A 27519-nucleotide genomic window follows, 5' to 3' on the forward strand; every position below is an offset into this window, starting at 1 on the left:
CTTCTCGCCTCTCTCTCCCTTTCACCTTTCACTCTCTCTCCCCCCTGCTGTTGCCATCTGCGTGTATGTGTAATTAAAACTGCCGCAGTTCAATAGTAGGGGTGTTCCCTATGCCCTGAACTAAATAAAACTTTTCTCATTAATCAGTGAAAATCTAAAAGAAAAACTTTTGTTCCATGTTCTTTACTTTTTTCTCTCCTCTTCTTCTAGTATTTCCACTTTTATTTTTTCTTCTTCGCTGGCGGCTTTAATTTCGCTGCCTATTTCGTTGGTCTAGCCTAGGCGCAGGTCTATATCGGCTATAAGTAGAAGCATTAAATATATAAACTTAATTTCAGTTTGATTGTTTGGCGCAGTGTAAGGCGATGTCGCATGTTGCTCATACGCCATGTGTTGCCTAAATGTGTGTGTCTCTCTCCCTGTGTGTGTGTGTGACAAATGTCTTTGGCTGTTGGTTTGGCAAAAACAATTTGCGTTGCGGCACATGCATGTTCCTCTTTCGTCCTTTCTTGTTCGTCTTTTTTTATAGTCAGTCACCTTTTGTGACGCCGCAGTTACTCAGATACTTTTCGTGCTGTATTATAAGCCGCGCTGACACGCAAATATATAATTTAACTCATAATCAAAGGCAGCAGCAGCAGCAGCAGCAGCGGAGACCTCGACATATGCGAATCGCGCAACTTTATACTTTTAATACGCCGCCATCCGATATTGGGACATAAAACACAAGTTTCATGTTTTCTTTCCTTTTTTGGTAAATTCTTTCTTTTTTGTGGCACTGACTGTGGCATGCATCAGCGGCAGTCTGTGAGAGAACTGCCTGTCCTGTCCCTGACTAAGTCTGTGATAAATGGCATGTGCCAGCGACAGTTGCCAAGAGGGCTGTATGACAAGTTGTTGGGCTCAATGTGACAGAATTGGGTTAGAATTGAGACGGCATTGAGAGATATTTAAGAGAGAGAGAGAGGAGAGAAAAGAGAGGAGCGGGGAAAGAGGAGAGATGAGAGAAAAGAGAGGAGAGTGGAGAGAGGAGAAAGGGGAAAGGGGCAAGGAGATAGGAGATAGGAGATAGGAGATAGGAGATAGGAGATAGGAGATAGGAGATAGGAGATAGGAGATAGGAGATAGGAGATAGGAGATAGGAGATAGGAGATAGGAGATAGGAGATAGGAGATAGGAGATAGGAGATAGGAGATAGGAGATAGGAGATAGGAGATAGGAAATAGGAGATAGGAGATAGGAGATAGGAGATAGGAGATAGGAGATAGGAGATAGGAGATAGGAGACAGGAGATAGGAGATAGGAGATAGGAGATAGGAGATAGGAGATAGGAGATAGGAGATAGGAGATAGGAGATAGGAGATAGGAGATAGGAGATAGGAGATAGGAGATAGGAGATAGGAGATAGGAGATAGGAGATAGGAGATAGGAGATAGGAAATAGGAGATAGGAGATAGGAGATAGGAGATAGGAGATAGGAGATAGGAGATAGGAATAGGAGATAGGAGATAGGAGATAGGAGATAGGAGATAGGAGATAGGAGATAGGAGATAGGAGATAGGAGATAGGAGATAGGAGATAGGAGATAGGAGATAGGAGATAGGAGATAGGAGATAGGAGATAGGAGATAGGAGATAGGAGATAGGAGATAGGAGATAGGAGATAGGAGATAGGAGATAGGAGATAGGAGATAGGAGATAGGAGATAGGAGATAGGAGATAGGAGATAGGAGATAGGAGATAGGAGATAGGAGATAGGAGATAGGAGATAGGAGATAGGAGATAGGAGATAGGAGATAGGAGATAGGAGATAGGAGATAGGAGATAGGAGATAGGAGATAGGAGATAGGAGATAGGAGATAGGAGATAGGAGATAGGAGATAGGAGATAGGAGATAGGAGATAGGAGATAGGAGATAGGAGATAGGAGATAGGAGATAGGAGATAGGAGATAGGAGATAGGAGATAGGAGATAGGAGATAGGAGATAGGAGATAGGAGATAGGAGATAGGAGATAGGAGATAGGAGATAGGAGATAGGAGATAGGAGATAGGAGATAGGAGATAGGAGATAGGAGATAGGAGATAGGAGATAGGAGATAGGAGATAGGAGATAGGAGATAGGAGATAGGAGATAGGAGATAGGAGATAGGAGATAGGAGATAGGAGATAAGATAGGAGATAGGAGATAGGAGATAGGAGATAGGAGATAGGAGATAGGAGATAGGAGATAGGAGATAGGAGATAGGAGATAGGAGATAGGAGATAGGAGATAGGAGATAGGAGATAGGAGATAGGAGATAGGAGATAGGAGATTCCTTTTTTCCGGGCGATCGTTATCGCAGCTGGAGGTGTGGTAACTCTGTCATGTAGCAAAATATTGTCTGCTGAGTTTCATTGGATGCCCCGTCGCATATATGTATCTGTAGGTTGTGGTCAACTTTTCAACTACCTTTTGTATAACAATCTCTAAATATTCATTTATAAATTTCCATTTCTTCTATCAACTCTGTATTGTTTGCTTTATCTTAAAATATAAGTTGTATATATATATATATTTGTTATTTAGTTTTTTATTTTTTGCCACTCTAAACAACTTCAACTTCTAATTTGGTATGTGCTGCTGTCGCTTTAGCTTTAACCACTTCCTAACTTTCAATCTGCAAACTGAACTAGATAACTTTCTTTTTCTAGTTGCTTTGGCCACCCTCCTGCAGCTATACACACATACACGCACGCACACATAAGCAAACTAGTTTCCATGCGTTTCGCTGCGGAATCGCTTAAAATTTATTACCCAAAAAGTTTTTGGTGCCTGTTTGCCATGCATCATGCGCGACGCCCCCGCAAATGTTCATATCTCCAGCTCGCGTTTTGTTTGCAGCCTATGCGTGTGTGCATATGAAATGTCTCTACAACCTGGGCCATAATTTGCCCAACACACACACACATGAATGTCGTGTCACTAATATATATATGTATATACATGTGGCATATCGAACAAACAAACAGCATTTAAGCATAAAAAAGAGAGATATAGCCATGTTAGTCTAGCTATTATAATTTCTATGCTCATGACTAGCAAGAGCTGAGTCATCAGCTCAACATCATAAAGAATAAAGCATGTTTTATGCGGGCTTCCTTTGGTTTATGAATACTTAGCCCTGAAAAGTATGCTACGATTTGTTTGGCCAGCGGAATTTTATTGATTTTGGCATTTGAGGCTTGCGTCTGTGACGTGTTAATTATTTAGTATTTTCATTGGTTGTCCCAGTGAGCTGATGTTATCCTTGTGGTCCTGGCACATGCTTCCACGTGCATTTAGGCGCTTTACTCACATGTGTGTTTGCCAATGCGATTATGTTCAAATAATTTCCGCTAAAACATAATATTTTGTGACAATTCTAACGTCTGTCGGCCGGTCTGTGTGCTCAGAGCATTTGATATTGTTTTTGGCTGCTCTCATATTTATTTAAATTTCGCTTTATATAATCAGTGCGTTATTTACAATATGCGATTTCCATTTTTGATTATTTATTACACTTCTGCGAATTCAGTGATTAATTAAAATCTATTGTTTTGTATGAAACTTTGCAGTAATTTAATTAGTTATCAATTAAAGCGCATTTCGAATGGCAATCAGCAAAATATGTGATTCGTAGAGTTATCTTTATATGTATATTATTAACTATATATATATACATTTGATTTTATGTATGCGCATCGCTTATACTCTGATTAAAATACGATTGTCTGCTTAATTAAATATGGGCTAAAAAATAAGCCTCGTTTTTACAGCCATTAAATGTGTTTTAATATATATATTTATATATTTTATTTTCTTATATACATGTGCATTTATATATATATATTCATTTAAAAATAAAATAATTATTTTAAAAGAGAAAAAAAAGGGATTTTTATGAAACTGTATTGTGCGAATCTTTTTCAGATTTTAAGCAGATTTATATATTTTCATATACTATAATATTTCATAATAATTCATGAATTTCTTTTGCTATAGAGCTGTAAACAATTAAGTTTGTACTCAACCGTTGGAGATGTAATAAACAAGCAATTAGCAATATACCACTGCAACCTGTACTCCTATCCTGAGATACTTGCCACAAGACTCCGCCACAGAAGAAGCCCAAAGAGAATATACCCATGACACTTACCCCATTGCATTAATTAATTTTATTTCAAATGCAAATTATAAATAAAATTTAATGGAATTAAAAAATTAAAAATTGCATCTTAAAAATGGTGTAAAAGCAGATTTTGCAAGTAATTTTTATTTGCTTCGTACTGAAGTTCTTGATTTGCGTTGAGCTCTGTTCAGACAGAGCTCCCTCTACTGCGTGAGATTGTGCTGAAGTGAGAGAAATGCAACTATATCATGACAAAATGAAAATAAGTCTCATTGAGCGAAATTGTGAGCTGAAAGCTTAAAGAAGTGTTGTCTCATGAAGCCTCATTTGAAGCTCAAAATAGAAGAACTCATTTCAGATATTCTAACTTCTAGCTTAACTTAAGTGGAGAAAGTTGAAGAGGGTAAGTTAGAGGTAAAGAGAAGGCAATTTATGAGAAGATTGTTTCTAGTTGACAAGAAATATGAATAATAGGCTTCGAGTAAATGGCAAGTAGCAAACAATGATCTAATCATAAATTCTCAATACAGTCCAGTCACGGCGGCTGGAATATCCAAAGAGCAGCAAGCGCTGAGCGCAATACTCAAATCCGAGTTGAATCCACGCTCTCAGTCAACGTTTATGTGCAATTGCTGCAAGCCACGTAAAAATATTGTAACTCACACAGCAGCTCTTTAGCAAAGTTCACAAACTATTTAATGCTGTTAAAACCAAATTTTTTAACAACTTAATTTAAGGAAAAGAGTAAGGGAAAAGTACAATTTTCACATGCCAAAATTAAGTTTAGAAAAAAAAGCAAAAATTGATATAATGATGGTATTTAAGCATGCTGTTAGAGTACCCCAAAAATTTCAGCTGAAATAGCTACAGCTATATAAAGACATACATGGCTTATAGCTGTATAGATTTAATATTGCAGTTAAGCATTTTGAGAAACTCATTTCGAAAAAATAAAAGTCTTGATAAAAAAATACTTAATTATAACAAACATACAACTCACTCATTAATTTTGTTTAATATTTCTTACAAATAAAAAGTTTTCAAAATAATTTTTATAATATATATTAGAGTAAAGAATTTTATAAATCTCTTAAAATATATAAAATTCTTGTTTTCGGATTACAAAAAAAAATAAATAAAAAATAAATAAAGTGACTATAGAACAATATATATATTTGTGAAGTCAACAAATCTATAAGCTGTCAAATGTCATGAAAAAAAAAACGTTTAAGAACTTAAGCAGCTTTGCAGCTTTGCCGCTGTGCACTTGGCCACTTCGCCTTTAAATGCGCTTGCTGGCAGCTTCTTCTGGGCTGCAGGCACAGTCAGCTGTCAAGTATAGCTCGATGCAGACAATCACTTTTAAAGCTCTACAATGTGACATTAACAGCTCAACAGTTGCTGTTCGTGTTTCTCGAATGCCTGTCACTCAGTGCGTATGAGTAATGCAAAAAAGAAATCGCCACAGCAGCAGCAGCAGCAACAGCAGCCTCTACAGCAGCCCACGTCATTGTTTGCCAATGGATTTTCATTTGTTTTCATTTTTGTTGCAGTTGCCGCTGCTGTGGCAGTGGCTGTGTGGCAACGTCAGCAGCTTAACTTATTTTTCGGGCTTACGCCGTGATGCGAGTTTTAATTTTTGCCATTTTACATGACAATTTTCTGAGTGCGCCCCCGCCGAGCGCAATATTCTGGTCTTGGCCAGACAGCATGTTGATTACATTGTAAGCTCATTTACAAACGCTCTTCCACATAATAAACGTGGCTACAATGCACGCTTCTGGTCAAGATTGAAGTTCTTCCAGCGTATATACAGACAGAGGGTAAACCACGCAACGTTGTCAATAAGCAGAGCTTAAAGAGTTGGCTGGCAGTTGACATTACCTGATATTATCATGTCGCCGCGTTCAGTAGTCCAATAGTTAATAGAGGCCGGATAGGCCTCTGTATGGCACTCCAGCATAACATCCTGGCCCAAATAGGCGCCTTCCAGCTGATTTGGTATGGACAGCATGGGAGGAACTGAAAAATGTGACAAAAAAACAGATATTGAAATTGGAAAATATCTTTTGTTCAAATATTAATCGAATAATTGCAAAAGAAATACAAAAATTATTATATTATATTATTAAATCTCTTAATAACTAAAATCTAAAACGAAAATAAATTTATTTGCATTTACTTAAAAAATATATTAAAAAATTTTATGTTATCGAAAAGATGCTGCCTCGGGCCTACTTCAGGAGCATTATCCCTTATTATTTATATTATTTATTTTAGATTTTGTGAGTTAGAGCTATTTAATTACTAAAAGAACACACTATCCATAGATAGATCCAAAAATTATATTTAAAAACATTTAATTTGTGAAAGGATTCAAAAAAAGTAAAATAAAATAAAAGAAGTAGAAATAATCCTAAATATCTAAATAAATATTTAAAAATATTTGATATAAAAAAGTGAAGTAAAATAAATATAAATAAAATAAATAAATATACAGTATAACTACAAGGTCATGTACTAATAATAATTCTAAATTAAATGTCAAATGATTTCTTGCTTAACTGTTAAGAGCTAAGAATTTCGAAATAAAATTTCTTAATATTCAAAATTATATTTGACAATTTATTAAAATATTTTTCGCAAAATAAAAGTTTAAGCATTTAAATGAAATATTTGTTGTTATTTTAGCATATTTAGTCACGTTTATTTTGCTCAAATTATAAAACTCTCTATGAGTCCATAAGCTTTTATGGATTTTGGGCTGCATATAAACGATATTTTGCTGATCAACAAATTTTCAATTTCCATCACAGATTTTGCAAAAGCAATTTTCGCTTGGATTTTACGTGAGTTTGCAAACTGTTTTTGGATTAAAATGCATTCGGTCATTAAAAGTGCGCCTGTTAAGCGTGAGATTGTGCCTGGGTGTGTGTAAATAGCTTTTGTTGCTGCAACTGCCGCCAGCTATGTGTGCGTGGGTGTGTGTGTGGCAGTAACAACAGAAGCACTCTGATGGCATTGGCAACGCATTTTCGCCACGTACACAGCGCTGGGGCACAAAATAACACCTGCTGACAAACAAACAAACAAAACGCCCACAAACAAGGCGAAATGAGCGCATACACACAACAAATACCCACACATACACACACACGCACACAGACGCACTGGTAAATTAATTTAACGTGACTGCAGCTTTGGTCGATTTTCGGCCAAGTGAGTGCACCTCGAAGCACTGCCCTCTGCCACACGTTGCCGCCAGCGCTGGGCTCCTATTTCGTGTGCCAATGTTGAGGACACGCTGCGGTTATTGCCCCGAAGCAGCAACAGCCAGGAAAGCAAGGAGTAAGGCGGGGCCTGCTTTGCTTTGTTTCTTTGTGTGCGAATGTGTGTGTGCGTGTGTGCGGGTGTGTGTATTTTACGCATTTAACAACGCGTCTGACTCTCAGCGCTCGGACCGAGCGTCACATAAATGTTGCATAACATTTGTAGCCCCAAAATGGATTTAACGCGTTACCTCACGTCCAACTGAATATAAGAATTGTATGTTGCATGATTCTTTAACAGTAAATCTGTTAATTAATTGAACTTGAAGTGGAAAGAAAACTCTTGTAACAGAGAAAAAATCGTAAAATGAAATTACAGAATTGATATGTATTATTTATTAATAATAATTAGTAAATAAATTAATAAATGAGTAAAGAAATAAATATAAAAAATTTATAAATAAATTGAAGAGTGTATAAATAAATAAATAATTAAAATTATAAAAAAAAATAAATATATATAAAAAAAATAAATAAATGCATGAATAGGAACAAAATAAATATATAAAAAAACTATATAAGCAAATATTTAAATAAAGATATTAAAATATATATATAAAATTGAAAGGAAACAAATACAAAAATTTTTTTTGTTGAATAATTGACTTAAAAATAAAATAACCAAACTATGAAATAAGTAAAAAAAAAAATATTGGAAAATAAAAAAAAATTAAAGAAAGATATATTGTTTTTATTTTTCAATATTTAGGCTTCAAAATGGAACTGGGTTATTTATGTATTCAATAAATGTCTTCTCAAAAATCGTAGAGGTCTGCTTTGGAGGTGCCTCTCCCTAGTTCTAAGTTCTTTAACTCAAAGAGCGATTCTCATATGAAAGAGTTTGGCCTATGCATTTAAATGTTTTTTAATATATTAAATATATATATTTTTCGATTTGATGATATTTAACCTTCTTTTGCTGCTTAATTCAGCTTAATTAAGTGCCATCAATAGACTGATATTTTTATAAAGCTTACGTATTTAAGTTCTTTGTTGAAGTACTCACATTGAACTCGCAAATGGACGCGCTTGCTTATCGATGGCGGCACACCGTTGGATGCCACGCAGAGATAGGCCGCCATGTGGAGACGGCTCACTTTGGTTATGTGCAGCAGCTCCCCGTCGACGACATTGACTGCATAAGGAGTGGAGAAACCGCATCGAGGAAATGAATTGCGTGCAGGGATTGTGAAATGCGTAGCTGATTACTCACCATGCTCCCCGCCAATTAGCATTTCCTCGCCGTCCTCGCGTCGCCACATGACGTAGGGCTCGGGATAGCCGCGCGCCTTGCACATCAGCGATACATTCTGACCCTCGCGGACGACCATGTCATTGCTGGTCATGCCCTCGACTATCATGGGGGGCACTGCGTCATCAAAGAATGAGTTATGTGCCTTGCGGTTCAGCTGTCAGCGCATTGCTCTGCTCTATCTACTTACCCACCACCTGCAGATAGCCCTTCCTCGAACGCATCGGATCCTGCAATGTCCATGAACAGAAATCGATTTAAGTTTTTTGCCCTTTTTAATTCAATTTTGAGACTTAAAGCACTTACAGTGTTCACCTGGCACATGTACCAGCCGCGATCTGTTTCCTCCACCTCTTTAATGTGCAAATACCACTAGAAAGGGTAAAGTTTATTATTTTGTTAATAGATTTAAATATATATATAATTGAAAATTATTTGATGAAGTCAAAGAATATGCATAAAAGAAAATAAATAAAATTAAACAAAATTTAAATGTAACAAATTTTAATTATTAATTTAAGTAAAGACATGATGAGCCCAGCCATGAGCATTATTATTGGAATATTAATTTATAATGAAATAAAAAAAAAATATTATTAATTGTTCTTTTCCTTCTTTGGCAAGAATAATAATTATTTTTTAAATTTTCTTTTACTATTTGTTAAATTTGATAGAATTTTTAAGGAGACGGAAAATTCTCTAAAAATAATTCAAATTTTTTTTTCCATGATTAACAAATTCTTTAAGCAAACACTTACCGATCGATGATCGTTGTAGGTCAAACTAATGCGATTATTTTGTGATATAACATTGTGGTGTATGGAGAGTATTGTCTGTGTATCGACGCGCACCCAGGCCACTTTGTAGCCCTTCAGATTCTCGACGACACAGGCGAGCAGCGCATCGCGGCCAATGGAGACGGTGACATTGGCAATGGGCTCCGCAAAGCGTGGCATGTCTGCATCTATGAAAGGCAAAGGACTCTCAGTTACTTAAAAAATTTCAAATGTCAAAGCATTTCTAGAGACTCTTTGCTATATATACATTGCGTATAGGTAATGTGAGCAAAACAAGTGCTGAATGCTAGAATGAAAATCAAATAATAAAGCTAATATGTTATATTAATTACCGTCCAGTGGCGTTTGCTGTGTGTCCACGCGAGCATGTTTGCCTGCAAAAACAAAAGCGAAAACGAAACGTAGTTGTTAGAAAATTTAATTATATTTTTTGGCTTGGTCAAATAATTTCATTGGCTGCCCGTTCGTATACGTAATAAATAAAAATTAATTAGCGCCAACTAGGAGCAAAAAACTTTCCGTCCCGTGCCGGACTCGCTGTCGCCTTATTTTTGCTGACACGACAATTTTCACGCTGCTCTTTCAGTTTCTGCTGCGTTTTTATTGTTATTTTTTTTTCCTGTTTCCTTTTCGGTGACAAAAGTTCAAGTTTAATTGTTTTTCGTCGCAAATTGCAACGTTTGCACTTTTTCCCCTGCTGCTGTGAGAGCACAAAAACAAAGTTTCATTTTACAGGAAATATTTTGCTATTTAGCCATGAGTTCGGCAAACACAATTTTCCACAGGATATTGTAAAATAGATTTATTAAAAATGTTATTTGTGTTCCGTGTGGAGAAAATTGATTACAATTAAAGCTTTAGATTCTGCCAGTTACTTTATTTAATAATTATACAAATTAAAATTTAAAATAAAATATTTTAATATTATATATAAATATATATATATATATATATATATATATATATAATTATATATATATATATATATATATATAACATATATATATATATATATATATATATATATAAATTTAGAACGCTTTTATATATGTGTATGTATTTATAAACAACATTTACTCATTGAATTGAATCGAAATAAATATGTTTAGAAATCTTGTTTTAAGGTCAGAATAGCGCAGTTCTCCAGGCCATAATCAGACTTGCTCTTGCTATGCAGTAGCAGATACTGCTACTATATAAAAGTACGTTAGGCGTAGATATATATCTATAATGGTTAATTTTAAAGACCGACTACGGAAAATGCAAAATTTTGAAACACTTGCTCCAACGGATGGACTGTGCACAAAGCCCATATACCCTTTTTCCTTCGTAAGCGAGTATCAAAAATAAATATCTTATAAATTCATTTAAATAATTATTTATAAAAATATAAGACAATGTATTTAAAGCTAATCCAAAGACAAATTCAATTTGGTAATTCTAAAAAACTTAACTGAGCTCAATGCAATTAGGCGCTTCGCTATTTGAATGCCGTGCCTAAGCCCAAGGGGTTCTGTTATATATTTATCGACTCTTCAGCTTTTAAGGACATCAACCTGTCGTGTCGAATGTCAATGTACGTTTCGAAACTGCTGAAGTTGGCACTGCTTCGCTTTGCCCCAACCGGCGGCCACTTGCAAATGTTCGACAAAACATTTAAGAAATTTGAGTTAGCTGCAAATCTCATTCCGGTCAATGTGTTTTGGTGTGTGTGTGTGTGTGTGTTAGCTGGAAAAAGCTGTTCGTAAAATAAAACTGGTAAATTGAAAAACGCTTAAGCATTTTTACAGCTTTTAACACGGCATTGCATATTGAATTACGTTGCGAAGGCGACAGCAGTCAGCAGCCAGCAGCTAGAACAAGTGCAACCCCGCCCAACTGCCACACCCTCCCGCTCTCCTCTAACCATCGTCGTCGCCAAAAGCCATGTCCAATCTCCAATTCCCTCTGGACTTTTGCCACTTTTCAACTTTCGAGTCCAGCTTCTACCTCCGCCACGTAGCAACTACTGTTTATGCTTTTTCTTCGCTTTCCCTGCTCAGTTTTTCTTCCTTTTTTTTGGGGATAGCGAAAAATGCTCAACACGATTTTCGCTGTTGATTTACGTTTTAGCACGTTTTTCGTATAGTTGGGTGCTTAGTTTTTTTTGGGTGTAAAGGGTAATACGTCGACCCCATCCCCTCCCTTCATCTCTTTCAATTTCACCTGTCACAGGACTTGCTGCATTTGCAATTTTTTTTATGCCTCATAAGTTGTTTTTCGCGAACGTTGAGCTTGCAATTTAATGAGCCGTTTTTTTATGCTTTCTCTTCTAAGCTTCTCGCTAGGCCAGCCGATTTGTCCGAACTACCCTTTGCGTAATGCCAGATGAGCAGGCGAGGACAGCCACTGTCAGCTGTCGGAATGTTATGCATTTCACACTTATACTTAAAGATATGCGAATGCCTCCTTATTTGGGAAAATTCTTTTAACAACTAAATGTGGTATATCAAAGGTAAACTGAGACCAATAACTATATCAAAGGCTAATGAAGCAAACTTTTGTGGAAACAACATTTAATTGAAGCTATCTAGATTGAGTTGATAAACTACTTGATTAATATTTATTGCTCAAGCATGAACACTTGAAAAATTATAATATTATAAAGAATGTAAAATGAACCTTGACAACGAGTTCAAGTGTTAAACAGAAAGCATATTTGCTTAAGCATAACAAATCTGACTCATCTAATAACTGAAATTAGTTTTAAGCTTCATATAAATACATAGCAAAAGTGGAGCTCATTTCATTAATTCTCCCTTTCGCTGTCACTCACAATAGACAGCAAAGAAACAGATAATAAAGCTCAAAAAACTAGAAGTTTTTTTTAGTTTTATATAGTTAGAGTTTGCTTTAATGATAAATAATAATAATAATTTAAATCTTGTTGTGGTAATAACAAGATTTAAGGCGTAGCAAGCATAACCTCAGTTATGTCCTCAAAAATAAATGATTTCCATTTTTTCCATAACACATTAAATCTCTACTCGGACTTTTTTGAAGGAAGTAACAAAATTATAAATATATATATTTAATTTATATATTTAATTTAGTTGCATCTAAACATAAAAATTTAGAGATGCTTGCATAAAGTCTTTTTTTTTATTTTCATATTTATTTTAGCTGCAAACATCTTTTCAAGTATCCAAAAATTTCGAAATTTTGTTTGTTAATGTTAAATGATGTATTTAAAAATTAACTTCAAAAAGGATTAGCAAGTGCCCTTAAAAGCAAATGCTAAGACGAACTATAATAATTCACAATTCGCTTCGAAATTATCGATTTTTATCGATACAATTGTAATTGGATGAGTTTAGTGTCTAGCTTTTGTGGTAAACGAGATACAGATGACTCAGCTCTTCAAGAATATATAGACTTTATATGATCTGCCGAAAAATATGGGAAAATAAAAAAGTAATATGATCAGCGCTCAAAAAGTGTTTCACTTTCAGTTGGTTTATGCATTTTATTTACATTGAATTCGCTTAAATAAAAACATATTGAAAAAGTGAAATAAATTTCCAACTTTATACAAAAATAAAAGCACTTTCAATATATATATTTGTGTAATCTATAGCTCATCTGCACCTCACCTACATAACCCATCTACACCTCACTTGCATAGCTAATTAAAAGCTGAGTGAGCTCTTTTCTATCTGCTCAATTGGCCCCGGTAGCTTTTGGCAGCTGCTGCGCACATGGCAATCAGTGCATGATCTGCCGTTCATATGTTGTTTGGCCCTCTCACCTTTGCCACAGTAGAAGAAAAAACAAAATAAAAAACAAGGCCAAAGCAACTGAATAGGGCTTTTTATGCTAACGCAGCTGACCATTCAATTTATCAGGCTCGCCGATGGCTTCGCGGCCTTTCGTGCCGTTGCTGCTTTGGTTTTTGGACTTTGGGCAAACAAAAACGCGCTGAAAAGTGGGCACCCGCTTCAAGTGGGCGGGGTCGCTGCAAAAACGAGGCTCCAAAGCAAATTTGACTGCGCTTTTTTCGCTCTTTATTTTGTTTTGTTTGCCTTTGATTTCAAGCGAGTAAACACAAATTGTCGGCATACTTTTAGTCGCCTCGCTGGCCATTTAAAGCGCAGCTCAGGTTTATGGCAAATTTATGGGCCGCTTAACATTTGAATGGCCCACTCACTCCCTCTGTCTCCCATGACTGTAAATGCAAATGCAAATGGCAAAATCTGCACGTCTTTTTGCCGGCATTAAAATGAGTCGTTCGCATTTACGCGACTGCCAGGAAATGGACAAATCATTGAGGTAGTCGGCACACAAGACAGCACCCAATGCAGCGAACGTCTCTCTGTCTGCCTGTGTCTGAATGTGAATGTCCACCTTGGCCAGAAGAGAATCTAATCTCGGCTGCTTGCACCAACCAAATGGACGTCATAAACAAAAAGCACACACAATACGAGGGCAAAACTCTATGGCAAACGTGCCGCCTACTCCGTTTTTATGCTCGTTCTCAGGTTTTGGCCTCAGGGCAGGCACAGTGGTGCAAAATGCATGTGCATCTCAATCGAAATTGAGTCGATTTAGATTAACACCTGCCTATCTCTATCTTTGTCTATTTCTCTCTTTCTCTCTCTCTCTCTCTCTATCCTGTGTCTTTATCCCTCAATCTTTATCCCTCTCTCACTCCATATCTTGCTCTCTCAGTCTCGTTAAGTCTGTCTCTCTCTCACACTCTTTGCCTGTCTCTCTCCCTCTCTCTCTTGACAATGATTCTTTCCCTCTGTCTTTCTCGCTCTCGCTATCTTTATCTCTCTTTCAACCTCGCTCTCTCTCTCTTACTCTCTCTCTCTCGTTTTATCTTCAATCTGTCTTTCTTTTTCTGTATCTTTCCAATTTTCTTTTTCCTTCTGTCTTTCTCTCCCGCTATATTTATTTTTACCTCTCTTTCACTCGCTTTTCCCTCCTTCTATCTCTGTCATTATCTCTATTTGTTTTGTTTTCTCTTACTCTCTATGCCTCTTTCCCTCTTGCTCTCTCTAATTCTCTCTCTCTCTGTCTCTCTCTCTGTCTCTCTCTAGCTGATTCTTGACCACTAAATCCTGCTGGTCTGTGCTATTAAGTACTTTTTCATTGTTTTTGACCCACTGTGCTGGCGCCTTGACCCTTGTTGGCCTTTTTTGGTTTTCTTTTTATGAGGCCATCTTTTTTTGCAGGCTATGTTTTGCTTTTTTCTTCTTCTTTTTATACTGCTTCTTTTTCGACTGTTGCCTGGCCGGATTTGGGGGCGGGCTACGTTTGGTTTACGCGCCTGCCACGCCCGCCCGTTTATTGTCGTTTATTTGTCTTTTCGCCATTTTTATATTTACGCATATAATCGCTTTCAACGCTGGCCGCCTTGGGAGCACATCGAGCCATGTCTGGGGTAGGGGGACTGTATTGGCTCGGGCTCTTCGGAGTCCGTTTGGCCATGTGCGTCTTTTATTTTCGGTTAGGCCTGCGGCTTGCGGCTGCTTGTTGAGTCGTGCCGGGGTCTGGTCTCGCTTATAAATATGATGTTATCGCTTTTTATGGTCCATTTTTATTGCCAGCAATCAGTCTTCTGTTTTGTTTGCTGATTGCCAGCCATTATTCAAATGTATTTGTTTAAATCCCGCAGATCGGCGCTGGGCTGGGCGAGCACAAATCATTTTAAATCCGCAATATGTCAACAACAAAATATTTGAGGGCCCTGCGACGGGTTTTGGGCAGCTCGTTATGGCTTATGGGCTGGTCATTATCCTTAAAAAGTGTTGCGTACATTGATATATATATAGAGGGATACTGTTGGGTGTTGGTATTGCTGCCAATCAGTCCAATCCAATCACACGCACATTTGACATCTGACAGTTACCTAATCATCTGAAGCTCATAATCACATTGCGTATACGTAATTAGTTTTGAGTTAATGAGCAGTCAGAGTTGTTGCCACTCTCTCGCTCTCGTTCTTGTCCCTCCTCTCCCTCGCTTTCTCACCCTCCATCGCTATCTGCCTTAGGTCGCTATTATGTAAGCACTTTATTGACAAACGAGCTGATTAAATATCAGCTCTGGTTCATTATGCAATTAAATCACTTCAGCTCAGCTTCATTGCCAGCTTGTACAGTAATGTCCACATATATGTGTATATATATTTATATCCATGTGTAGAGCACATTAAAGCCAAAGCTTATTTACATTACAGCTTACGCTTGGCTTATTAATTGTGAGTGCAAACTAATAGCACATAAATTCAATTTAATCTAGACACTAACAATTGTTGACTATTGCAATTTGTGTCAGACAGAGATTTAGTTTGGGCAAATATTTATTTAATTAAATTTGATTTTAATAGTGACATTTATTAAATTTAAGTTTTAAGACACGATTTATTATTGACTTTTAATAATTTTAATATAATTACACATTTTATAAACAGACAAAAAATTGCTGAATTATTATTTATTTTTTTTAGCTTATTTTACTTAAGCTTTAAGCTTACAGTGGCAACAATATACAAGAAAATAACATAAAACAAAATAAATAAAAATAAAAATATAATTTTAAAAAATAATTTGGTTTAATTTATATAAAAAAATGAAAAAAAAACTATATATAATTTAAATAAAAGTATTTAACAAATAATATTTTTCAAATAATTATAATTTCATATAAGATATTTTTATGAACATATTCACATTATAATATATTTTTTTATATTTTATTTTATTTTTTTTTTTCAACTATGCTTTTATTTATATATTTTTAAAATATATTCAAACATTTTATTTAAATATTTTTTTAATGTCATTGTAGCTGCATACAGTTAATCGCTCTTAAATACTGCTGCGCATAATAAGCATCCTTAAATATTTGAATAAATCACTTCGGAGCATAAAAATCTCTGCCTTTCATTTGCGTGAAGAATTAAAAAAAGAGTAGAAGAAGAAGAGAGGATGCAATCCTGCACTGTGAAGCAAGTCGCACAACATTTACTTAAGTTGTAATACGGGCAGCTATCCAGGAGGCAACTATTACCATAATTTACAATGCAGTCATAAAAAAAAGGGATGCAGCATATGAAATGCTTTATGCAAATTGTTTACTTTAGCTCTCAGAAAAGCAACAGCTACAATAACAACAACAGCAGCAGCACTGGTAGCCGTAAAGGAGAAGGCGAAAGCAAAGCAAAAGCCCAAAAGTATGCAATGGAATTTTTTCACAGCATGCACACGTGTAGCAAAGGAGGAAGGACCAAAGCAAATGCTTACCAGATAATATTAAATACAAGCAGAGCTGCAGAGACTCGCGTGTGTGCATGTGTGTGTGGTTGCTCAGATATTTATATGCAAAACCGCAAAACAAATTTCGGCTGCGGCAAAATGCACTTTGCCAACTTGGCAACTTGGCAAACAAATGAACTCGAACTGGGCGACACACACACGCACACACTTCAATCCAGTTCCAAATATATATAGAAATTTATATGTGTTGGGACTTCTTTTGTTTTTTTTTTTTTTTTTGCAAGCTGCTGCAATCTCAGTTCAGTTGAGCAACTGTAGCTGTTTGCTTTCCTTCTTTATTTTTTCTTTTTATTCTTTTTATTCGCTTCAAGTATTTTGAACTCCATTGGCAAAGAAAATTTGCTGGCAAGTTGCCCAGCTGGCGGGTTTTGGCTCGATTCCGGCTCACTTCTAGCGGGTTCCGGCTGCCGTGCGCCCTCTTGTGCTGTCTCTGACAATGTAATCGCTTGTAAGACAAAGCCAGCTTGCATTTAATGGCTCAATTCGAGCATCTTGATTGATTGAGCTGCGATGGAAAACTCATTAAGAACTTTAATTAAATCGAGCCACCAGAAAATGTCACAAAAAAATTATACAAAACTAAAGGCACGCAAAAAATAGTTGCAAAAAATCATTATTCATAATATAAATAGCATAAAACATGAGAACCGATGCTGAGTTTTTGTTCAACTTGCAGCTGCAGCAAAAAATATACATAAATAATTCGTTTCTAGTGCTTGACTACTAGATGTTAACAAAATCAATTTAAAAGTTTAAGAAATTACAAAATAATTTTATAATATTTAATTAACAATTTTTATGCAAAATTGTGACTAAAAAACTAATTTCATAATATTTAATTAACAATTTTATTACACAAAATAAATACTTTTTTGCTTTTACTTTTAAGATTTAATAATTTAAAAAATCAGTGGCATTGTTTTAATGTTAGTTTTAATTAAATTATTTAATAATTCATATTTTTTCTAATAATTAAATTACTTTTTCAGTTATGAATAAATATTTTTTTCACTTAACTCTGTAAAATGATTTTCCTATATTATTACAATAATGAAATAACATATAACATTAATTTTATTATTATTATTATTTGGATTTTTAATTTTATTATTACTATAATAAGATAATAATAAAATAGTTAAAAAATAACAAAAAAATAGAAAACGTTGAATAAGTTAAAAAATAATAATAATCATAATTTAAATTTGACAATAAAAAATATAAAAATTTTAAGGTGGCATAATTTGAACGTTACATTTTCAAGAATTATAAGCTCCACTAAATTTACGAGAATTGTGTATAGAATAATTTTTAGCTTAATTCTGAAAGTTGCTTAAAAAATTAAATTAATTAAAATGTATGTAAAATTAATATAACAATAATTTAATAATAAAATATTGGACCCTATATAATAAGATATCATATATACACATATATGATATATATACATATATAATAAGATATCAGGCAATCGATTTGCTATCAAGGCTTAGGCTATTGTATTTAACTTGCACACCAATCATAATACACCCTTTAATACATTTGATTAGAGGGTATTTTAAGACAAAATATGTGCGAAAATGTGTCAGAAAGTGAGCGAAAACATAAAACATAGCAAGCAACTGGGGAGTATTGCGACTTGAGTGGGAATTGGGGAGTTGTGGGGGCGGGCAGGGGCGTCAGCTGCTGCTCGACACTTTCTCACTTTCATGAATTATGCTACGTGCCTGTCAGGTTCAGCTTGAAGTCGTTGCCAGCCGTCAGGTCCTGTTCAGCATTTGTGCAGTGGCTGTGGGGCCACCAAGGTGCAACTGCCAACTGGCAGTTGGCGTGCAGCATGTGCCAGGTGCTTGGTGGCAGGTGGCAGGTGGCAGCTGTTGCTGCGGCTTCGTTTAGACTGTGTTTAACATATTAATAAATGATTGTGACAAATGCACAGCCAACGCCTGCATATCTCAAATGCTGCAAATATGATGCCAAAGCAGCTCACTCTTCAGTATTCATGACCTGCTCCTCCAAGGACTTGAGCTCAAGTCTGTGGAATGGGAGTCAAAGTGTTTGATGACTTAACGCAAACGGTAGATTAAGTTTTTAAAGCAATGCTGAGATTTTAGGCAATAGCTAAAGCGAGTTGTAGTACTTGTAAGGGCTTAAATGAAATTATAGTTTAACTTTTAGATCTGCTTGGGGCATATCTATGGTGTAGTCTTTACATATATTATATTCGGGTAGCTTCGGCTTAAGTTTAAGTTAGAGAATGAACAAATTTGTGTAAGTAAACTAGAGTTTGAGAACGCTAATGAGATGGAGCGTAGAGCAATTTTGCTTTTGAGGAAGCGGCAAGAACGATCACAGCATAGGCTGAGCACAGCATAGGCTGCCTAAGCTAAAGGTAAACTAGAATACATTCACATATTACACAGGCCAACAAAATTTGGTACTAAAGGTTAGACTATAGTTTTTAAAGGCTCTCAATATGATGAATCTGAATCCGAACCTGAAGCTAGAATGGCTTTCTTACCTTAGATTGTCAAGATAGTCGAAACTAAAACAATTTATTTTTCAGTTTCAGTAACAGTAAATATAAATATATATTTAAATTAAGACGCTTTTAAATTCTTCAAAAATCTGCACTTATCATCGAGATATTCTCTGCTCAAAGAGATGCTAAAGTTGGAATGAGTGAGCTGAAGAGTACCTGTAGATTGGCCAAAATACATTAGTCCTGTAGCTGACTTTAGTCCACTGTAGTCGAGTTTTGTCTTCTGTAGTTGACTGTAATAGTCTACTGTACTCACTTTGCTGCTCAGTAAATTCCGAATTCCGAATTCCTGATGTGCCTGATAAATTCTGTTTTCTGATTGGATTAACATTGAAAACTTTAGAAGTAGCAAAATCTATCATCTATCAGTTAGCAGCTGCCAAGCTTTTTTGACAACTCTGACTTACGAATTTTATTTAATTTGATTATTATCCATTGATCAATTAAAATTAAAAATAATTAAAATCTGAAACGAGCAAAAGTTTATTTAGCCAGAAGTAAGATAACAAAGCTGCTGCGCGCTAGAAGAAAATTCTTGCTCGGACCAATAAAGACAACTAATAATTGGGAGCGCAGCAGCATATACCCCAGGTTAGCTGAGGTGTTTTAGTGAGTGCATTAAACGTAAATGAGAGCCATAACTCAGCGAAGAAGTTAAACTTAAGAAAGAGTTCCTTTAGCCTAATTAGTTAACATTTCAAATTGTTGAGTTGAGTTGTAATTATTCTTGATTATTTATTAAAAAAAAAAAAACAGCTTAAATTTCTTAAGGAAAGTGTAAGGAGTAAAGACTGTTATGTCTCTAGCTTTATATATCTAAAGATTTTGCGGTCATTCGTGCTGTTTTTCTCCCTCTTCTTGACGTGCGTCTCTCGCTCTCACATCGCATCGCTTTAACATTGCTCAGGCGAAATTCGCAGTTCGAAGATAATGAGAAACAGCTGCTCGTGCATTGACAGCTCAGTTAATTATCTAAGTTATCGAAGTCAACTGTATAACTTTTGGCACCAAAGCCAAAACTAGCTCAAAACGAACATAAAAGTGAAAATAGATTTTCATAAATTTCTTTTGAATTGACTGTCGATCTTAATAGCTCAATATAGACTTTAAATAATATTTAAAAAAAAAAACGTAAAGTTCTAGTCTAAATAGTAATTATAAATATATATATATATATATATATACATATATATATATGAAGGCACATTCTCTATATAACTCAATTTTTATCTATTCAGCTTTGCTTCGCTTAACTAGCGCCAAGTCTTTCTCCCCAACAACACACATTGTCTCCCTATGCAGTCGTCAGTGCATTTCACTAATTACGACCGCTAATTAAGTAAAGTAACAGTTAATGAGATGTACAGTTACTTGCAGCTTAAATTGCAGCACAAAGTATGCACATGTCATTTGTCACAGCTTGCGAGCTTGAGCTCAAGCAAGAGGAAGAAGAAGATCCGCACACGCAATTCCCAATGCATTCGACGCTGAATTAATCATGCAATAATCATTCACTCAATTTACACACACTCGCACACACACTCGAACAATGCACAATCTCCATTTAATGCTCGATTGCTTAACGTGCACAATGCAAATTGCGCGTGGGAGTGGAAAGCGTGCGGCGGGGGGCAGGGGGCAGAGGCATGGTTAGTGGCGGAGCGGACATTTAACAGCATATTACTCATACGCCACGTCAGCGCTTGGCAGCGACGTCTTTTGCCCGCTGGCCGCATAGTAAGTAAATTTATTTCAAACAATTATGCAGCAATTAACAAACCGATGCCGCCAATTACAGGTGGGCGTGCCGATGGGCGTGCCAATTGCGTGCATTATTCATGCAATATATCACGCCAATTGCTGCTGCTGTTGCTGTCGCTGACTGTTCCTTTGCCCAAAGTATTTTAATTTTTTAATAATTCAATTGCCGTTGCACAGTTTTCTCTTCTCAATTTTCAGACAGTCCAATTCGCCGGCTGGCTTGATTTCTCACCTGTCTTGCAGATTAAGTATGCGCCACGTGTGCGTCGCGTGACGCCACCTTTGTTTGCTGGCTCCATATTGCTGCGACTCGAGCTCATAAATTATTTTCAACGCGCATTTAAATTACAATTTGTAATGCGCGCGCTTGTTTGCCTCTCTCTCTCTCTCTCTCTCTCCCTCTCTCTTTCGCTCATTTTGTCTGGTTGGTTTTTTGTTTTCTAGGCTGCGGCACCTACGCGTCGCTTTTGGCCATTTACTGGCGAATGTTTCCGGCCACGGAGGCCACTTCACAAATTAAGTTGTCAACAATTTTAACCATATCGCGGCCATATAATCTTCACACCTAAATTATTTATATAAAAAGGCCCGACGACCACACAAACACACACGCCACACACACACACATAGACGTCGGCCAACAAGTGAGGCAATAAAACGTTTTGCATTGTTGTTGTTGTTGTTGCCGTCGAGCCTTTTGTTTAATAAATTATGTAAAATGCGCCAAATTGAATTTGAAATTCATGCAGACTTTTGCTGGTTATGGGAATTAAGATATGTCGACAGCCAGACAGACAAACAGACAGCAACAACACGAAAACTTGGCTAACATGTGCGTGTGCATTTGTGTATGTGTGTGTGTGCGTGTGTGTTTATGTTTTGTATGTAGAACAACAAAAATAGAGCTATTTATAGTTAACTTTTGTCCTGCTTACGTGTAATGCCAGGCGGAATTTTGCATGTCAATTTTGAGAAACATAAATTTTATATATAAATAATAAAAATAAAAATTAAAAACAAAATTAGATATTTCTTAAAAAGTATTAAAAATATTAGTTTAAATTTATAGTTTATAATATAAATATATTATTAGTTATTATAGTCAAAAATCATTACTTTATTTAAATAACATTAATATATCTGCACAGCTGAGATAAAAAGAGCCTTACATAGAAACAGTCAACATCAACTCAATATTATTGCACAAAAAAATTTTAAAAAAAATTATAATTTTAATAAGAAATAATAAGTTAATTTTCTAGATTTTTTCTAAATAAATTTATTGCAATGTAATTAAAAATTATTCAAGTTATATAGAAATGTAAATGAACATCTTTTTGCATAGTCAACATTAAATAGTTTATAAAATTAATTTTTTTAATTACACTCTAAAGTTTTCCTTCTTTCTCAGCTAGTCCCAATTACAATGAATTATTTTATGCTACATATAGCTCGCTTTCAATCCTATAATCTGGCTGAAACATTTTGTGGCAAATTGCAGCCCATCAGAGTCAAAAGTTATGGGCAAAAACTTTCTCAAATAAGTGTCTTAACTGGACCATAAAGCCGGGCCATAAGCCAGAGACCCAAAAGAAGAGTACAAGAGTATAAGATGACTGCACATAAAACCTAATGGCAATGCATTGGTATGTGAGTGAAGGTCTCGCGCCGGAAAGTATGCAAGCATAAACATAATTTACTTCAAGTGACGGCCGCCATCAAAGCAAGGACAAGTGGCCAAGTCCTTGGCGCAAATCACAACTGGAATTCGTGAAAATAATAATTAGGCACAGTCCCCGTGAAGAGGCCGCCTACAGAACAAAAGAAGTAGCCGCACTCGGAATTGCAAATGAAGTGTGAACAAGAGTTTTCGCTTGCTCTCTGGGTCTCCCTCTCTTTAACTTTGTTTTTCTGTCTTCTACTATGTGGCAAGACAAAGGCGCACAAAAATGTGTCTTTTGAGACGTTATTAAAAGTTTTCTGCCTTCATTCCTCCCCGGTTTTTTATACATTTTCCTTTGGCTACTTTTGTGGCCGCCATTTACATTAACAGCCTTTCATCCAGTGTTTGACCAAAAAATATCAAAATGAAATTGCTGCATAATTTGTACTTTTCACATTTTGCCAACCAGTTTATATATATATATATATATTTTATTTGTGTTGTCAGAGCAAAAAGTTTTCTATTAATTTTGGCAGCAGCAGAGTGTAAATAAATACGAAAGGACGACGCCGAGTTTCTTATCTAAGCGAGCAACGGAGCGCAAACTTAAATTAAAATGTTGGCGGACATTCGTTGAATTATTCAGTAACTTTTGCCAACTGCTTGCTGGCAACTCTTTTATTTCCTTTCCCCATTTAATGTATTTTTTCTCTCTTCTTCTTCTATTTCATTTTGTGGCCAAGCAAATGTAAATTTCTTTGGCATAGTCTTGGCCGGGCCGCTAGGTGGTCAACTAATTAAAAATCAACAAACAGCGTTGGGCATCCTTCTCCATTTTTTGTTGTTTGCTTGTGTGTTGATGACATTTTGCTTTTGATAGGGTTTTCCTTCTGCTTTTTTGTGTAAAACGTGCGTGTTTTTTTATGTTTGTTTCCAATGCCTATCGAGCGATTTTATATTGGCAGTTCTCACTTCTGAAGTACGTTTGCATTATTTATAGACCAGGCGCAACACCTTTTTGCTTGACTTCAATTTCATGTGAAAGCTTTTAGGCTTTTACACACATAAATAGGCTATGAACTTTGCAATATTTGTGTTATTAAACTATTGCTTGTTTAGCTTTCAGCTACTCTTACAATAACCTTTGCATGCCATGTGTGCATCAGCTGCTTGATTATAAATTCATTTAATTTTAAAGTAGCTGTAATTATTTAATGCGAATTTTTTCACGCTGGCCAAAGCAAGATATATTAAATTTAAAATTAATATATAAATTATATGTTTGTTGCTCACATTGTAATTGTTGCTGTCACACATATTCATATATTCTTATTAAATTATTTAATATAAATTAAAGTTAATATTAATTATAAAAAATATTGAACTTTTAATAAAAATAGAAAATAACAAATATTATATTTATATATTTTAAATTATAAATATAAATATATATATTTAAATATACAAAATATCGTAATTTTATATATTGAAATATTTATATAAAAATATTTTAAATTAAATTATTATTATTTACTTTAATTCTTCAATAATTAACATAATTTTAATTTATCTATTTTTAGTTAAGTTTTAATATAATTAAAATTTCTTTTGATAAATATGAAATTCCAATTAATTTTCTTTATATATAATATTATTTAAAAATGATTATATTACTCTAAATAATTTTTAACCAACGTCTGTGAAATTCTATGGGAGTGGGATAATAAGTTTTATATTTTATGCCTTTTACGCATTTTTTTTCGCGTTGTCAAAACGTTTAACCCAAATTGTCGTAAATTTCAGCTGGGGCCTGCTCAAGGTGTAAAACAGGCTGTCGGCAGGTCGTGGACATAAAAAAATAATGCCGACTGGCAGGCAGGCTGACAGCAAGGAGACGACTGCTAAAATTTCATGCGATTCGATACAGCAAGCTAAACGGCTGAGGCCAAAAAGTCAACTTTTCTGCTCTTTGGGCACATTTGCCTTTGGGGTCCCGTTGGGCCTAATGTCGCCCCAATTGCCGCCACATGTGGCGCTTGCAGTCGACGCAGCTCTACTTGGATTGTAGATGCTACACTTGGGGCAGGCGGCCGCTCAATCAGGCGCTCACAGCTGCTGAGCATAAAACACATTTAACCACGGTCAGCTAGCCATTCTAGGCATGCCGTGCCACGCCCCCTTGCCCAGTGGCCCACTTGTTATTTATATTATGAGCACTCAGAGCTGTTGGCTCATTGTCATAAATTTGCTCAAGTGTTTGCCAGAGGCTGATGCCGCCCAACAACCCACGTTCGCCTTCTCAATAAGCAAAAATCCAACAGATTTTCTCAGCCTTGCGTTAAGCAATTTTTTTGTTATGTTTGCCAAGGGCAAACGAGATGAAGAGTGAGCGCCTCTTGGCCAATTTAATAAATTTCATAAATTGTTTATGTTTAGCCTTGACTGCAACTGTGTGGTGAGTGTTCGTGTGTGTTGACTGACATTTTCAAGTGTTGCTTTGACATGGGAGCTGTGTGCTTTGTTTGCATTTGAAGTTGAGCACAGTGATACACTAGGAGCACATTATGTGTCAACAGCAACGACTTTAACAACTGTTGAATGCTTAGAGCCTTGCTGAGCAGATGAAATTAAGCAAAGGAAAATAAAAAATATTTTTCATATAATTATAACAGAGAGTTTTCTTACGCTTGCATATTTGAACAAATATTTTTGATCTGTTTTTTTTTTTATTCGCTGCAAACAGAAGACAACAACCTGAGAGGCTCTCAGCAGAAGCAACTGCAGGTGACAAAGCTGCATTGACGTTGCTTACGGCTATAGCTTCAAGCTAAGAGCTTCCCGCTTTTTGCCATCTTATCAGTTGCTTAGCCTTGCTCTCTCTGCCTACATTATCAAAAACTTATATACAAAATATTATTCTTAATTGGATCATTAATCCGCAACCCAATTTGTAAAACATGGTTTAAGCGCAGCCTGATCCATGAGCAAGTAGCGCCCATTGGAAGGATGACACGTTCTATAGCGCTGACCTATCTATCAATCCTTTGTTCTAATCTCTGAGATCGGTCAGCTTAGCCCATTAACCCGTTGATCTATGACAAATTGGAACTGTCCGTATTTTAAAAGTTCTTATCTAATAGATCCTCTGGCTGCTAACGTAAATTGATTTCTTTTGTAATAATGTAAACAAATTATTCTTTGTCGGGATGAGATAGCAGCTTGGACCTTATAGCAGCCTATCTACAGACCACGAATATTTTGATGTGCACTTGGATTATTCCTTCTTCTCTTCTATCACCCAATTAATCCGACTTTGTTTTGATACACCCGCTTTCTCATATATAAGCATCTGACATTGATAAGCTTAGCATGAAGTCTCTAGCAGAAATACAACTTAAAGTTGACGAATATATTCATACTATAGCAGATCAACAGAAAAAAACTGAGCTTAAAGATAAAGAACTGGATGCCAAGCTTCAGTTGATTGAAATACTAAGACTTAAGTCTTTGATAAAGGAATATCGGATCTTAAACTTAAAAATACTGCAAATGGGGCGAAGATAAATGATCTACAAACGAAGCAAACAGAATATATGAAAATCTTAGAAGGATCTAACTGCCTAGGCAAATCGATCGCATATATAATTAAGTTGCCCCACATCCAGCCATTCCTCGTGCCTTGCGACTTCAAGATAGCGGGATCTGGTTGGATCGTGATTCAACGTAGGATAGATGGAAAGGAAGACTTCAATTGATCTTTTGACTATTTCAGTAACTTAAACGGTCGATATACAACAGAAGATGTTAGAAACAGAATAGCTTGGAATAACTGGACTTCGAAACCGCTTAAATCTACACAGATGATGATCAGACCAAGGTCTGTCTGAGTCAACACTTTGATATTTTTGTTGGCAATTTTCCATTTTCGATTTGTAATTCTTTTTTAAATTTTAAGTTTAAGAATTTGTAATAATAAAGTAAATAAAAGTGTCAGAATGCATATTTGTCAATATTATTGAAATGGGGTATATCAAAAACATGTTCTTTGTTCTTGTATAGGTGTATAGGATATATATCTGGATTATGAAGAGGCTATCAGGCTATCAGGCTATTAGGCTACCAGACTATCTGCTAGTTGGTCAATTTGCGTTTCGAGTTATTCAGACAGCTCAAACACTACACACACAACTCCTTCAATGTGAAAATGGGCGCATTTATGTTAAGCACATGCCGGAAATCGTCTGCAAGTGCATTACTTTAAGAATTGGCTTTATTGCCCATTTCGTATAGCTCGCTCGCATACAGCACTCAAAATGGCACCAATTTAATTACACCCCGGGCCAGACAGACGGACTCACTCACACACACTTATTCATTTTCACCTTGCAGGAAAGAAAAAAGTTTTCAATGCTTTGGATGAAGTTTTGCCGGCCGAAACACTAAGCGCATAATCTTGTAAACTTGGCAAAAATGCTTCAAATGCCATAACTAAAATAAGCAGCGGCATAGACAAAGAAGATTCAGGGGGGCGTGGGGCAAGGCAAGAACCCGTGCCAGACCCACATTGCCCCAAAGGGCGTAATACAGATTCTCTGCAAAAGTTGGTCGGGCCAAGAGGGAAAGCCAGGAAGAGAGAGAGAGAGAGAGCGAGACGGGATGAGAGGGGGATAGAGATTGTGTAGAGTGCAAGTGCTTGATGCAAATT

At 35.9% G+C, this 27519-nt stretch overlaps 1 protein-coding gene across 1 annotated transcript in view; it reads right to left on the bottom strand.

The window, feature by feature from the left end:
• LOC111600324 (Down syndrome cell adhesion molecule-like protein 1 homolog) overlaps nucleotides 1-27519 on the bottom strand; it is a 76767-nt gene that overhangs the window by 15055 nt on the left and 34193 nt on the right. Inside the window, exons 3-9 of the mRNA XM_030225169.1 lie at nucleotides 9859-9900; nucleotides 9488-9693; nucleotides 9036-9101; nucleotides 8920-8959; nucleotides 8691-8846; nucleotides 8484-8612; nucleotides 6033-6170 (exon numbers count right to left, since the gene is read on the bottom strand). Of these exons, the coding sequence (XP_030081029.1) occupies nucleotides 6033-6170; nucleotides 8484-8612; nucleotides 8691-8846; nucleotides 8920-8959; nucleotides 9036-9101; nucleotides 9488-9693; nucleotides 9859-9900 (777 nt within the window). The remainder of the gene's footprint in view (nucleotides 1-6032; nucleotides 6171-8483; nucleotides 8613-8690; nucleotides 8847-8919; nucleotides 8960-9035; nucleotides 9102-9487; nucleotides 9694-9858; nucleotides 9901-27519) is intronic.

The sequence above is a fragment of the Drosophila hydei genome, unplaced genomic scaffold (genome assembly GCF_003285905.1).
Source record: "Drosophila hydei strain 15085-1641.00,03,60 unplaced genomic scaffold, DhydRS2 tig00008124-arrow-arrow-pilon, whole genome shotgun sequence".
Classification (NCBI taxonomy): domain Eukaryota; kingdom Metazoa; phylum Arthropoda; class Insecta; order Diptera; family Drosophilidae; genus Drosophila; species Drosophila hydei.